General features: G+C 34.6%; 2 protein-coding genes across 4 annotated transcripts; one reads left to right on the forward strand and one right to left on the reverse strand.

Annotated features, from left to right (window-relative positions):
• Nucleotides 1–526: 526 nt before the first annotated feature.
• LOC141670532 (uncharacterized) lies at nt 527–6,139 on the forward strand. Its single transcript, XM_074476426.1, has 7 exons — nt 527–909; nt 1,545–1,633; nt 1,723–1,798; nt 3,416–3,465; nt 3,550–3,882; nt 4,496–4,534; nt 5,925–6,139. The coding sequence occupies exons 1-7, from the start codon at nt 759–761 to the stop codon at nt 6,099–6,101; spliced, it is 915 nt and encodes a 304-aa protein (XP_074332527.1). The 5' UTR covers nt 527–758; the 3' UTR covers nt 6,102–6,139.
• Nucleotides 6,140–7,191: 1,052 nt separating this feature from the next.
• Nucleotides 7,192–13,489, reverse strand: LOC141670400 (putative glycerol-3-phosphate transporter 4). 3 transcript variants are annotated; one of them, XM_074476225.1, is made up of 6 exons: nt 13,400–13,440; nt 13,142–13,213; nt 11,952–13,032; nt 10,170–10,709; nt 9,083–9,158; nt 7,192–7,629 (listed from the first exon to the last, which is right to left on the reverse strand). In XM_074476225.1, the coding sequence occupies exons 3-5, from the start codon at nt 12,955–12,957 to the stop codon at nt 9,112–9,114; spliced, it is 1,593 nt and encodes a 530-aa protein (XP_074332326.1). In that variant the 5' UTR covers nt 12,958–13,032; nt 13,142–13,213; nt 13,400–13,440; the 3' UTR covers nt 7,192–7,629; nt 9,083–9,111. The 3 variants fall into 3 exon arrangements, with proteins under 3 accessions (XP_074332326.1, XP_074332325.1, XP_074332327.1); XM_074476224.1 differs by having other exon boundaries at nt 11,952–13,213; nt 13,400–13,489; XM_074476226.1 differs by lacking the exon at nt 13,400–13,440 and having other exon boundaries at nt 13,142–13,288.
• Between the last annotated feature and the right edge of the window lie 1,617 nt (nt 13,490–15,106).

Raw genomic sequence — 15,106 nt, forward strand, 5'->3', positions numbered from 1 at the left:
ACAAAGAAGAGTTGGATAAAAAAGTAACATAGAATATTTTTGTAAAAAAAGAGTAATACGAAATCGACAAAATCGATTGATATGATTGATACCCTGTTACTGTATGTTGAAGCCGAATATTTTATAAAATTTAGCAGCAAATTTATTTAAATTCATAAAATAAAATTACTTTATGTTATATAATCACAAATATAAAATCAAAATATATAGCGGTTCAGATTAAAAAAGTTAAATTCAAACCCAAAATGAATCGCACACGTGAATTTTCAAAGTAATTGAACAAGACCGTAAACCACATTTTTACTTTAATTTATAGTGGTTCAAAATTGAATTGATTTATATGAATAATATTTTATCCAAATTATAAGTATTGTTAAATGGATAAATTCGTTAAACAAATATTTTTTTCAGGTCTCAATATCATAAAAATAATATATTTTTATCTCGGTTAAAGAATTTTTTTATCATATGAATAATTTTTTCATATCTCGAACTTATTTATCGAGGTTTAACTTCTATTCTGGTTTGAGCTGTAAACTGTAACACAATTAAGGGCCTAATTGTTGGGTTGGGTTTCAAGTGGGTTGTAGGGGGTCGACCCGACCCATATTACATCAACTTCATCGGAGTTAACTTGGCGTCTACTCTCCATGAGCATGAAATTGGGAAGTTTTTGTATGTATATATATATGTGTATAATAGCATAGAAGAATTGTAAAGAAAAAGAGAAAAAGGGGTCTTTTTTAGTTGAAGAGAAAATGGAGGGCAGTGATAAAAATGGGGTTATAATTGTGAAGAAACAGAAAATGAAGCTAGAGAATCCATTTAATTTCAAAGCTTTTCAAGTTTTTACTGGCTTTGGTGTTGGCTGTGGTGTTGGAATTGGCAGAGGGTTACCTATTAATCTTGGTAAGTTTTTAACTGTTTTTGTTCTTTATTTATGTGTCAGAGAGAGAGAGAGTATTGAAAGTTATGGACTTGGGAGAGAGGGGGCATTGGAAGTTATGAACTTGGGGGAGAGAGAGAGAGAGAGAGAGAGAGAGAGAGTTATGAACTTTGGGGAAGGAGAGTGAGCATTGAAAGTTATGATCTTTGGAGAGGGAGAGAGGGGAGAGAGAAAGAGAGAGAGAGAGAGTATTGGAAGTTATGAACTTGGGGGAGAGAGCATTGAAAGTTATGAACTTTGGAGAGGCAGAGAGAGCATTGAAATTAATGATCTTTGGAGAGGGAGAGAGGGAGGGACGGAGCGAGAGAGAGGGAGAGAGAGGGAGGGACGAAGAGAGGGAGAGAGAGAGAGAGAGAGAGAACCCAATTTGAATAACTTGAAATTACTCATTTTTGTTGTTTTTGACTATTTGGTTAAAATGTGATTGTAATGTGAATATGAAGTTAGAAGCATTTGGGCTGTGTGATATATTTGGATACATTATATGTAATGTAAGTTGAAATGGGTATTTGTATATTGTCGAGAAATGCATGCGAAGAAGAATTTGTGTTTTCATGGTTTATGGTTACTTAGCATAAGTTTGTGTGTGTGTTTCTAGGTGCAATACCGATGATAGGCCAAGTAATGTCTGCTGCTAGAGGTGCGACTGATGCTTTTTCTGGTGTTAGTGGATCGGCTAATCACTATGTATGTTTGTGCTATATCTTGACACTACTTTAATTTCTTTTTAGAATTGTTTGTCTCATACCAAGTATATATGTATCCTAAATATGTAGCTTAGGAAATATGGAGCAAAAGATATTAAAGTGGGACTTGGATGCGGAGTAGGTTTCGGCCATGGTTATGGAGTTGGTATGTTAATAGAAAATATAACTCTACTTGGGGTCATGTGCATTACTGCATTGTTATTTACGAATTATGCTTTGAAGTGTGTGGTAATACAGTCTTCTCTCTCATTGTGGTTATCTTCGTTCAAGTTGATCTTTGTAGGCTGATTGCTTGAGTTGTTATGATCGTGTCACAATTCTCAAACTAGTCTGCCAATAGAGCATTGTTGCTGATAACAGCATGCTCACTAGTTTCTGATTATTTTTCTTGTGCAATCCTCAAGATAATTTGTGCAGTTTTAAACCTGCCCGGCTACTGAATCAGGCATAAACACTGGTTCGATGATTTAAACCAGAATTTTATAATTTAATAAAGTGTATGTTGCGTATTAACTTATGTATATTATTAAGTAATTTTTAACACCATATTAATATAATATTATATGCTATGTTCTATTTATTAATATTTTCATTATCCTTGTGCTATTATATTTATTGAAAGTTTATATTTTACGTTAAGAATTTTTAATTAGATGAATACAAAGATTGATCTATCTTTAATTGTTCTGTAAATGCATAAGCCGTGTATATCAGTATATGTACATAAACCTAATTTCATGTGATTTTGGAAGAAAATATAGACTATGATAATATCTGTATACAATATCATATCCAGTCTTTAAGTAAAAACTATTTAGAATATAAAAGTTAAAAACTTGCTTTAGCTGGGTTGGTTTGGTTACTATTACAATTACAAGGCGATGACAGGTTCAGTATTTACCGCTAGCATTCTTTTGGATCTCAATTAAAAGCAGTTTGATGGAAAACTGGTTGACAGTTCACAGTTTGTTGCGGTTCACTCGACGGAACTGCATTTCCTGTAAACTTGTCAAAATGAACTGTACAAGCTTCCAGTTTGCTTTTCAACCGGATGACAGACCAGTCGAGTTAACTATGATAATTTGTGCTGGTTTCTTATCCTAAAAAAATATATATCTTTTCCAATTAAAAAGATTCGATTTTTTTAAAATAATAAAAAATGTTTAGATATTCTATTTTGCATGATTGTATTCATCCCTGAGAACTTTATCATCTGATTATTTATTATCAAGTGAGTGGGACTATGACAGACAGGGAGAGTGAAAAAGTGAAAATTTATAGTCTTGAACTCTTTATGGATCAGAATCTGGAAAGGCTGAAAGTGGTGATTCTTGAACCGAATGTCAAATGGCTAAATTGATATATTAGTTTACCTAGTTAAAAGAGGATGGCTACTCTCGTGTTTCTTCACTTAGTAGGGACCTTAGGTACCAGAACAATGACCAAGATTTGCTACTGTTTTAAAGTGTTTCAAAGTCGTAATTTTCTAGACATGGATTATTCAACCATTTCAGTTGGCTGTTAACATATTCACAGTCAGTTTGCTAATGTCTGATGATAGTATTGGGGCATAAGTCTTTCTTTCATGGCCAATTAATGTGCTTCACTTGACGTTTTAACAGATGTAATTATCACATTTCTGGTAGTCTGAATTTAATATATTGATTTTTCACTGTTTATAAAAGCTACATTATCACTTGCTTCCTCATCATGACATAGTGCTGGAATGCTCAGATAGCGCTGTTTCTTCATTACACTGCAGGTATTGCTGTGAAGCCTGGTGTGCTGCATCAAGTCCAATCTTTCTTTGTGGTATGTTTCCACTTTAGTTGATAATGTCTTATTGTTTTTAGTGTATGTATCGCTAATCTGGTATAATATCGTCAAACTTGTTAGCAAGCAATGACAACTATGATGGAAAAGGTCGCACCTAATGTGTCCACTACTGAAGGTAGCCTTCCAGAATCAGTGCAAAGTGGCATGAGCTCCCTCCCGAATAGTCCAGGCATTCAAAATCCATTTGGAAATTTTAGTCAGTTGGGAAAAAACATCCCTGATAGTATATCTTCAGGATTTTCAAACCTAAATTCACAAACAGCTTCCTTATCGAAAAGCTCAGCACTACACACTTCATATGGCAGCCGAACAGAGAAGGTTCTTGACAGTTTTCTGAAGAGTCCAGCTTTAAAGGGTGAAGACAGAGATTCAAACAGGCTGCTAAATGACACTGTATGGACTTCTTTATTCTTACGTTGTAGAATATGTGGGTTGTAGAATATGTGGTAGCTGCTCCATTTGTGGAATTCCCTTTGCATGTGTAAATTTTTGTCATAGCTTTTCTGCTACTGATTTGCATGCTAAGATCTACTTAGATCATCAGAAAACCTGACAAACAGTTGTGATATCTTAGCATATTATTATTCAGCTATGTTCTTAACAAGATTAGAGATCCCACTGGGTTCATGGTTACGATGAGACAATGTATAAGAATTCTTTCAAGTTTCTGAGGGGTTCATTTTTGAAATTTTTTAGCAAATCACTTCGAGGTCCTTGCTCTATAGTTCAAACTTCAGAATCATAGGATGCTAACATAATCAGCCTATCTGTAGGACTTAAGCCTAGCAGAATCCCTCGTCTTGTTTACCAAAGGTCGAGGGTTCGACATCGGAGGCAAATGTGTGTTTGTGTATGTAAAGTTCTTGTGATTGACCTTATCCGGTTGGGAAAAAAAACCAATCTTTAATGTATCTTAGCATATAACTTGCTGGTCTCTTCTGCAAAATTCTATTTCTCCTGAACTTTATTGTAACTGAATCCTAACAACTCGACGCTACTTTTGTAGGCTGAAAGCTTGAGAGCAGAGAACAATATGCTTCAACTGGTATGTTACACACTGCTAATGGCAATTTTCCATCCAATATTTTATTAATTTGTATTCCCTCTGTCCCCCTAGGTAGTATACATTGGGAGACGGGGGCTCGGCTTGTATTTTAAGGCTCCTTTTAAAGCATAATTCCATAAATAGTTTTTAAATTTTTTTTCTGAATAAAAATTTGTTGTTTAAAGTTTAATACACAAAAAGAAAAATTCAAAAATAAATTATGGAAATATACTTATATTCACCTTAAAATGTGTGTCGAGCACCAAAAAAACTGTATACAATTGGATGGGACAGAGGGAGTATATTTTATTGCATCAAAGTCTGGGCCAATCTTTTCTCCGAGGCGCATATCTGTTTTGGGCCTATGTGACCGACTAATTGGCAATGTGATATCCAAAAAGACATAATAGTGAACTAAAAGCACCAACACGAAAAGGTCATATTTAACCTGTCTGTGGACACTAGTAGGGGTGTACGCGGTTCGGATCAGATCGGTTTTGGGGTAAAAGTCGAACCAAACCGCGAAGAGCGGTTTTAAAAAATTGTCGCGGTTGCGGTTAACCGCGTCATTTGCGGTTGCGAATTTGCGGTTATTGCAGATCGATTTGCGGTTCAACCACTTATTTTAAAATAATTAATAATTTGCAAAAAAATAAATTTGGAATATTAATTAATTGAAGTTTAAGTTCCGTGATAAATTACATTAAAAAATAAAATATAAACTAATGCTCCGTGTGGAGTAAGGATATTAAAAACATACAAAAATGTGGAGGCGAGAGGAAAAAAAAGAAAATGATTAAAAAAATTACATGTTCATTATATTTTTCATTTGTTTGGTTATATATCTTATAATGATTGTGAATTTGATGAATGAAGTCTTAACATTAACCTAAGATTAGTTGATAAATGTGTATACTTATTAATTTATATGATATCAACTACATTTTTGGAAATATATTTTATTATAAATATATGTTGCGAGTTGCGGTTGCGGTTGCGATTTTCAAGAATTTAAAACCGCATCCAAACCGCTAATGAGTGGTTTTTAAAATTTAAATCCACAACCAACCCGCGTTTCGCGATTATCCGCAAATGCGGTTCGGTTGCGAGCGGTTGAGCGGTTGGATGCGGTTGAGCGGTTTATTTATACAGCCCTAGACACTATTTTAGCTTATTGTTCAAAGTGATACGCTTGCTTATATATGTCATAAGCCGTCTGGTTCATGAATTTCATTTTATATATCTGGTGCTTGCATGACTCATCTGCCTACTTTAGGTTCTCAATTCACTTGCTTTGTTGGCAGTTATGTGAAATATAGCTTCGTATTTGTAGACTTCTAGTTATTTATCATATGACTGAAAGCAAAAGTTTTACATTTTATTAATTCAGGTCTTAAAACACCAGCAAGTTATTGACGAACTGATGGCAGAAAACAAGAAGCTCCGAGAGATACTGGTAGAAGACTTGAATATTCCACCCAGCAAGCTACACGGTAGCTACTCAAGTAGAAACTCTTCTTCTTGTACTGATTGTTTTGAGTGTCGTAGGAAACAAAGAAAACGATAGTTAAAACTTGAAATATATTAGTAATTCACTGAGGTATTTGTTGAAGCTTTTACCAGAAATATTATCAATTCACCATTTTTTGAGGCGACACTTGGGTTTAGATTTAGGAGACTATCTCAGACCATAATCAATTTTCATAATACCTGGACTAAAACCCAGTCAAAAGATTATTTCAGAATGTAAAAATAATTGCTCACATAGTACTATTTAGACCGATGCAAGGAAGGTTTGTTTTATACTTCTATGAATGGCTTTAAAGTGCTTTGTCGGATGTGCATTTGTCTTTGAAGTACATTTACAAATTAAGAATTTCGGTTTAATGGCTGGTATCCAGATATGTACACTCTGATAGATACAAGTAATATCTCTATTCCTTGTGAAGTCAGTCTATTAGATACTTGACTCAGTTTGACTCGAATTACAATCCTACACGGACTCGTTTATTAAATATCCGACTCAGGTTAAGTCGAATTAGAGTCCACTCAACTACCCACACCAGCAATGACACACAAAGAGCCTTCTTTCTTCATTATTCTCTCCAACAATATATGCCAACAGCTTGTGGTTGCTGTACTTGACTGCCCCAGAGCACTACACTACATGCCTTGAAATTACTTTCGTTTGCTGATGGATGTGATCATAGCATTTTTCTACTCTTTTCACTGTGTGTAGCCGGCATTTATATTCGGCCTGTGCACAAATTATAACAATTTTGATCAATTTTATCTTTCAGACGTTACGATTTAAACACGAAGCCCGTAATATCACAAGGGGTATTGTATGTGGAACTGTGTGTCGCGAGCACAAACTCAATTCCACATACGTGAAAAACGAGATGCCTTGATGCACGATATATTGGACATTCTCTCGTATTCTGCCACTCATAATTGGTTTTGGGTCCCTGACAAACAATTGTTAATCATGTCTGTTATAATTTTCTGCGAATAGGTTTTACACTTTTTGTGAATCCTAGAAAACACGTCGTTATCCACACATAATTCACCTTTTTTCTAGGATTTTTACTTATTCGCAAAAAATTAGAGCGGACAGATGATTATCAACAATCACTTGACAAGATCAAGCTTCATAATTAACTTTCAAAGTATGCAACAGACCGGTATTCCATGTGTAATGTTGCCTTTCTACAGACTAAACCCAGCACAAAATGATAACATTTGCAATTATTGTTCATTGTTACATTGAATATACAACACACATAGATAGAAAATGAACATCTGATCTGGAATCCATTCTATACCCTGTTACATTCGATACCGTGTTATCCTGATCTTTATCTCTTATTGTTAAGATAAAAAGCTTCATCCTTCCTCCTTTATAAAAGCAACATTTCATCTAATATTGGTTCTATTTACTTGATTTTGAACACTGAGGTGGAGAACTCGAACGATGTCAACAAGACAACAAGTACTCGAACAATGTCAAACCACTCCTCGTACCAGAAAACATCAACAATTCAATTCTCGCATCTAGTCCTCCCATATGCTTATACAATATATCATATCATCAACTACAAAAAAAATTAGATCATGGTTAAATGTGCATAACTAGTGCTGATACTTATACTGAAATATTTTGGTAGGACTCAAGTACAACAGATATTCTGGATTATAGTTCTATAATTTGCTTTTGTCGCTGTGGAACATTTCACTTGATTGTGTACCAATAATCTACACGCTGCATTTGACATGCACAAAAAAGTGAATAACTGATAAAAAAAACAAAGAGCATTCTTAATCCTTATTAACCTGGCTCAGAATGCTACAAGACATATGTAACATTCAGTTAATCTCCAAACAGACCTTCATGGTTGAAACACAAAAGATTACAACACGAAGGGAAGGCTAGAGATAATGCACATATAGTACTTGTTAATCTAGAGATAATTAAGAGTTCACGACCATGAACATGCAGTTTAAACCAGAAGTACTCCTCCGAACAATGCAAGCATGGCCAGGCTGCTCCCATGCTTGAAAGCTGCCGAGCCTGGAGTTATCACCAACGGAGAAGGTGACACCACCAGGGGTAATGGTGCCATGGTGGTTGAGGGGAAAATGGCCGGAGCTTGGCCAGAGCATAAGACAGCTAGCACAAGTGACAAGGTTAGCATAAGTATGGCACCTGAGAGTGTCATGACTCTTTGTCTGCCCTTGAGAGTGTGAATATAAGTTCGAAGGAATGAGAGAAACTAAAGGATAAATGAAGCTAAGGTTTTTCGGGAGCTAGGAATACTTGTAAGGTATAGTAATGCTACGAGTTAAAGAGTATAGTTTACAAAGGAATGCTTTGTGTTTTAGTTTAGTTTATAAAGGCAGAAAGACAGGATTGGCGAGATGTCAAGTGTCTACTTACTATACGATAATAGAACCCTGTGATAGGTTCAAATTGATGGAACCTTGTGCAACAAATATAAATGACAACCCTTTATTTTTAGTATCTTGGAGAATTGTCTTCCTAGGTTGAGTACGACTTTTCTTCTCCATGCGGTTGGTAGAAGAAGTGGCGCCCATGAGGCTACTTGAGTCATTGCCCGTCTACAATATGGCTTGATTTAAATAGTTGACATAGTGACATCTAAAAAATAAAACATGAAAGAAACATATGTTGAGTCATTGGAGTGACCACTTCCTGTTGCTCTTAGTAAAATGAAATATAATAAAGATGTATTCCAAGTGCTAGCAAGTACTCAATAAATCTGGTCATAATCAACTGCATATATATCCTATTAACCTACCCGAGTTTTAGTAAATCTAACTGGATGAAGAGTCTCAGAAAAGCAATTAAGTTCAGACGTTCAGTCTTAATTGCACACAGGATGTTAAAATTCATATATGATTAGACATATATTATATTTACACAGTATCTGATAACTATATAAGAACACCAGCTCCACTCCATTACGTGTGTAAGTTTTTGTGATTCAAAAAACAAACTTTGGTTTCAGAGTTTGTATGTATTGTCACCTGAAAAGCAACTGCAGCTGCCATGGTCATCAGTGTTGCTGCCTTTGGTCATGTATAAGTGGTTGAGATGCATCAGCTGCAAAATGAAAATATTTTATCAGCTATTCTTAAACGTACTTTTCAAGTTGCCAGGCAATACATGGTTGAAGACTCAGTTCCAGCCAAATGCCAAGGATAACAAATTGGCAGAACTAGATGATAAGGAGAGACTTACATTACACTAATAATCTTATAGGACAACAACTAAGAACAAATTCTTAACAAGAAGATCGAAGTATACATAAAAGGGTGCCTGATCTGACACGGACTCCAGATTACTGATTTAATCTTGGATATATAGTAATAGAAAAACATTATTCCATTTATCAACTTAAACTATGCATCAAATACAGACCCCCCCCCCAAACACACAAACGAGAAAAACCCAAATACATTTTAATCTTACACCACATCTAACAATATTTGAACTTCAGCAATTGAAACTCTCTAACCTCCGAAAAATAACTTAAAAGGATGACTAAGTTGTTAGGACCGCAAGGGGACTGAATTGCAATAATTATGACACGTACATAGATGGGTGATAGGAAAACATAGATTGTGTAGAATGAGCCGCAAGGTTTTGACTGCCCTCAAGTTGAACTTTGTTGGGGGGAAAAAAGTTGAACTATGTGCCTTTGCGGTACTAAAAAAAGGGTTGAAAAAAATAGTAAACATTATCTTGCATTTGTATAGTTTCAGTAATTATGTAAAACCATAACCACAAATGAAGAATGAAAGCATAAACTTAAACGAAGAATAAAAGTGTGTACAAAACAGCACAAAACTTATATGGGCTCACTCCCAAGAATGGCGTCTTTCCAAGTATGCAACTAAAGTGTAAGGTTTTTTGACTTGAGATCTCAAATTACATGCACAAGTATAGACATTTGGAGACCTCAACTTTTAGGCCACCTTTTCACTTATCTATTCTTTTACATTCATATATAATGAACACCAGGCAGAACATAAACACCAGTCTCTAAAGTCTAAACCACATGCGTACGTACTGAGAGATATTAAGCAAAAAATATGCAATAAGGTAATCTACCTCGGGGATTATGTTGCCCAGAAACCGCAGGTTTGTGTGCTCTTTCTGCGATTTCAGCTATGACCAAACGAGATAAGAGGAGACCAGCAATAAGAGCACCCAGACTCAACATCCCAAAAACAAAAGCCCACCCTTTGGTTGATAAAAACCCTGTCAGAAGTGGACCCAAAGCAGCACCAAGTGATCCAGTACCATCAATGATTGCTGTGACTGTTGCCAGAGCTCGAGAATTACCTCTGACAGAGCTATGTGTACCAAGATCGGCAGAAACTGCAGTTGTTATAAGTGCATAGGGCCCATTCACAAATAAACCAGTAGTCATCATGAGTAAAATGTTCGTAGTTTTTGATGCATTCCCATAAATGTGGTACAGTATCATCGAAGGAATCGCTGCATACATGAAGGTTGCTGCTGTCGTAGCGCGTGCCTTTAATTTATCCGATATGTAACCAGCTAAAATTCCACCAACAATACCACCTACATCAAACAATGTAGAAAGATTTCCAGCAGATTTCACCGACATATACTCTCCACCAATAGCTGCAAACTCATAAAAAATCAAGAGACTTAATGTAAAATATCCAAATTTTCTCAAGGAAGTTTAAATTATACATATAACCACATTTTGAGTGTATCTGTGCATGTAGTATCCACCATACAGTCTAAAAATTCAGACAGAAATCATGAAAACTTTAATAAAATTTAAATTCATACTACACGACAATTACAAATTTAAGAATAGGTAAGATGAGAACATCTTTGAAAACACTACAGTATCTATGGCCAACTTTAAACGTAAGCAGGGCCATTTCAAATATTTTTAATGCTGTGCCTACTTTTTGATATATAATCTTTTAGTTTCTTTCTCCTAATTAACATTATAATTTTAGTTGTTATTGGCCTATCCTCTTAACAATATTGTTATCCAATACTTTCAAAAAAAGAGAAATTTTTGCATATTTAAGTATAGGTTCGATTTCTGCATATCCCATATTTACTTATGACGTAGTTTGGAGGAGCTCGACTCACGTCAAGGACAAAGGACTGTACTAATTGTTTTGCATAGGGAGAACAGAAATTAGGCTGAAAGTTTGAAAGTTAGCAAAGGCTAATGTGCCTTGAAAATTCTTTAAAAAGGAATATATGAATGGTCAGGATGCCTTTTAATCTCCTGTAAGGCCCCCTCTACTTGAGTTGTTTGCTCAATATTTGACTACTTTTTAGTAAATCTTTCTATCAGTACCCATGGGTGCGTAGGTGGGTCGGTGTGCCTTCATATGTCTGTGTAAGGGTGACTATTTTGGTTTTCATCTCATGTACTTATAACAATGCAACACACTTTTTAGGGAGCTGATGGTGCTTGTGAGGTGTCCTCACATTAAATTATTGTGTTGGTGACAGAATATATGCACAAGGACGTGAGTATAAGATAATCGTCCTCCCATTCTAAATTATACAAACTTGTATTACGGACTAGAGGCTACGAAGGTGTTTGTAGCCATTGGAGGCTAACAGTTGTGAATGCTAATTGCTAATGAGAAGTCAACACAAATTAGCAATCAATTATCATGATTCTTGACAAATTATGTTAGCTGTGCTTACACCTCTGAAAGGAAGTAAAGGTAACAAAATAGATCAGACATAATGTCGTTGACATACGAAGTTAAGAACCATTGCTAGAATTAGAAGCCCACAACAGATCATATTACAATTTCAATAATACAAGAACTATGGTTATAATAATGATCAGGCAGCAAAAGGTGGACAAAAGAAAATATTTACCTGTACGACTCAGATAAAATGGTAGCCAGTAGAGAAACGTGTACGCCACCAGCTTTGAGAAGAATAAGCATAATGCAAATGGTATAACTCCGGGTATCATACAAGCTTCAATAAGTTTTATGCTTCTTCTATTTCCTGAAGCAGACTGCAGGACCCTACCATCCTCTTTGGTCTCCTTAGGCTGCTCATTCTGTAGAGCTTCTACATCAGTAGGGACTGTTGTCTCGGTGTCACCTGAACCATTTAGGAACTGAAAACCAACATCTTCAGGATAGGCAGCCAGGAACAAGTAGACAATTATTCCTCCAACAACAATAAAAGCGCCAGGAACAATAAACGACCAACCCCATCCATACTCCAAAACACTCGCAGCAAGCAATGAACCACTAATATTCCCAACAGATGTATGAGCATTCCAAATACCCATTATTAACCCTCTCTTTCTTTTCCCAAACCAATTCCCAATAACCGCCACAACCGAAGGCCATCCCGTTGCTTGAAACAACCCCGCAACCATTTGCATAACCAAATAAAACCAAAAAGCGTGAACATTCCAAAAATAACCCATCCCAAAAAGCCCCACAAATATCCCACTTCCAGTCATCCCACCAGTCAAAAACAACCGTAAATCCAACGTATCCCCTAAATGTCCCGCAACATACATTCCAATCGAATAACAAGCAAGAAACGCAACATCAATTTCCCCCAACTTCGACGTACCATCTTCGCCATCAAACGGAGCCCAGCCCTTATCCTCACCCACATTCCCCAATTCCCTCACACTAAAAACATCCCCAACAGGCCACGGATACGCATTCCTACCCCCACTCTCCACATTATTCGAATTCAAAACACTCTTGACAATACTACTAGGTTTTCTTGAAGCATGATAAGAAGTATAAGCTATAAATGTAACTAACAAAACAACATATCTATAAGTATGTACACTCCAATCCCTACTTCTAAAGCTTCTTACAAGTACAATTCCAGGTGGGTCCCTCATCATTGTCTTAAAACTAGCTAGTTCTATATGAACACACTTAACTAACAAACTTCTCAAATTTCAGCACCAAAATTTTACCTACACAATTATTTTAAAACATGAGATAATAGCACAATCAAACCAACAATTTATATAGCTTGATAGGATAATTATGTCGTCTCAGGTTCTGAGTCCGATTATCGCTCACCGAAAATTTATTATAAGTTTACACTATGAACACACTTAACAAACGTTTCAAATTTAAGCACCATAATTTTACCTGCACAAATATATTAAAACATCAGATACATAAAGCACAATTAAACCAACAATTTACAGAGTGTGACATAATAATCTTATCATGTCGGGTTCTGGATTCGATTATCGCTTATCAAAAAATTTATCACAAGTTTACTAAAAAAAATCAACAATTGTAAAGAAAAGGTAGAGAACATAAGTAACTTACTGAGAATTCACTGGAGTCTGCTAGCCCTTTAATTATACGTCTATGATGTATAGAAAGAAGAGGAAAGATTTTAGAGAGAGAGAGACAATGGGATTGTGCATCGGGAAAGATGGCGCGTAAAAAAACGGCTGCATGCCACGTGGAGAATTAATTGTGTGTGGAAATGACACGTATTTGTTGCCGTTAGATTATCAGACATCAGTATTTGACCTTTCAAGAGGGCAGAGCAACGGGTCAACCGAACCGAATCGGAACCGAAAGAATCGAGAATCAAAATAGGAATATACCCGTTTAGATGCAAGAACCGAATCGGAACCGAAATGTCGGAACCGAAATGTAAATTTCGGTTCGGTTCGGTTCCGAACCGAAAGAACCGAATTTATATTTTATTTAATATTTATTTATTTTGCATATTATTTTATATTCCAACTTTTTAAATTTTGATTAGTTTTCGATTATTTATTAAAGGTAACTTAGTAAATGAAGATTTTTATTAGTGGTGGATCATTTTGAATTCGATTACTTTCTAATATTTAAGAAGAAAAAATATTTATAAAATATTCAAAACTCCATATATATTTAAAGAAACGAGTAATACAATAAAAATTATAATTTTCTTAAAATTTTTATAATATTATAAATAAGAAAACATAATACATAATATATATACATATATTTTTATATATTTTTGTATTTATTGATTTATATACGGTTCGGTTAGGTTCTTACGGTTCTAGTATGTTAAGAACCGAACCGAAAACCGAAATTTCTAGAAAAATAAGAACCGAATCGGATCCGAATTAGTTAAGAATCGAACCGGAACCGCAATTTTTGATCAATTCGGTTCAGTCCTCGGTTCTTAACCGGAAAATGCTCGGTCCTACTTTCAAGTGGTGGTGTATATGTATAAGCTCCTACAAAATTAATTAAATACAAATTAATTAATAATTCAAAGTAGCTCAGCATATTTCATTACAACTCGGATCATTGTGCTTGAGTCTGATTCGATTAAATATGTAAAATATAATTTATATGAATACTTATATATATATATATAAATATATAATAATATAAAAAAATAACATTAATTTGAAATTCACAAATTTAGTAATTTGAAATTCGAACTCAACTCGATAGTTCGAGTTCCAGGCCGACCCGAAATTTAGCAAAAGTTGAATGTTTTAATTTTTATTCAGAAAAACAAAATTGCAAAATTTTTTTATAGAATATACTTTATATGTACCTTAATATGCGTGTCGGACACTCTATCAAAAATGTAAACAATCGAAAAGGACGGAAGGAGTATTAATTAAATATTTACTTAACATTAGTATAATTGTATAATATAATAACATAAATTAATTAAGATTAATATGTAAATACTCTTAAATCATAATTTTTTTAATATATATATAATCAATTTTATCATATGTTTTGATATATATACTTTTTTTTATTGTCGTGAACATATATTTTTATCATATTTCGTATCTATTATTTAAGATAATATGAATTATACATTCAAAAAATAACTTTATGAAATATATCAATTTTATTTAACGAATTCTAAAGTGACAAATCTTTGGTGGTTAATATAATATTATCATTTAATTTGATGTTGTTTTTTTATCCAACACATTAACAACGAAAAATCGTACAAATAAAAAATGTATAAAAATACCTAATAAAAACCGAAACCGAAAAAAC

The sequence above is a fragment of the Apium graveolens genome, chromosome 7 (genome assembly GCF_009905375.1).
Source record: "Apium graveolens cultivar Ventura chromosome 7, ASM990537v1, whole genome shotgun sequence".
NCBI lineage: Eukaryota > Viridiplantae > Streptophyta > Magnoliopsida > Apiales > Apiaceae > Apium > Apium graveolens.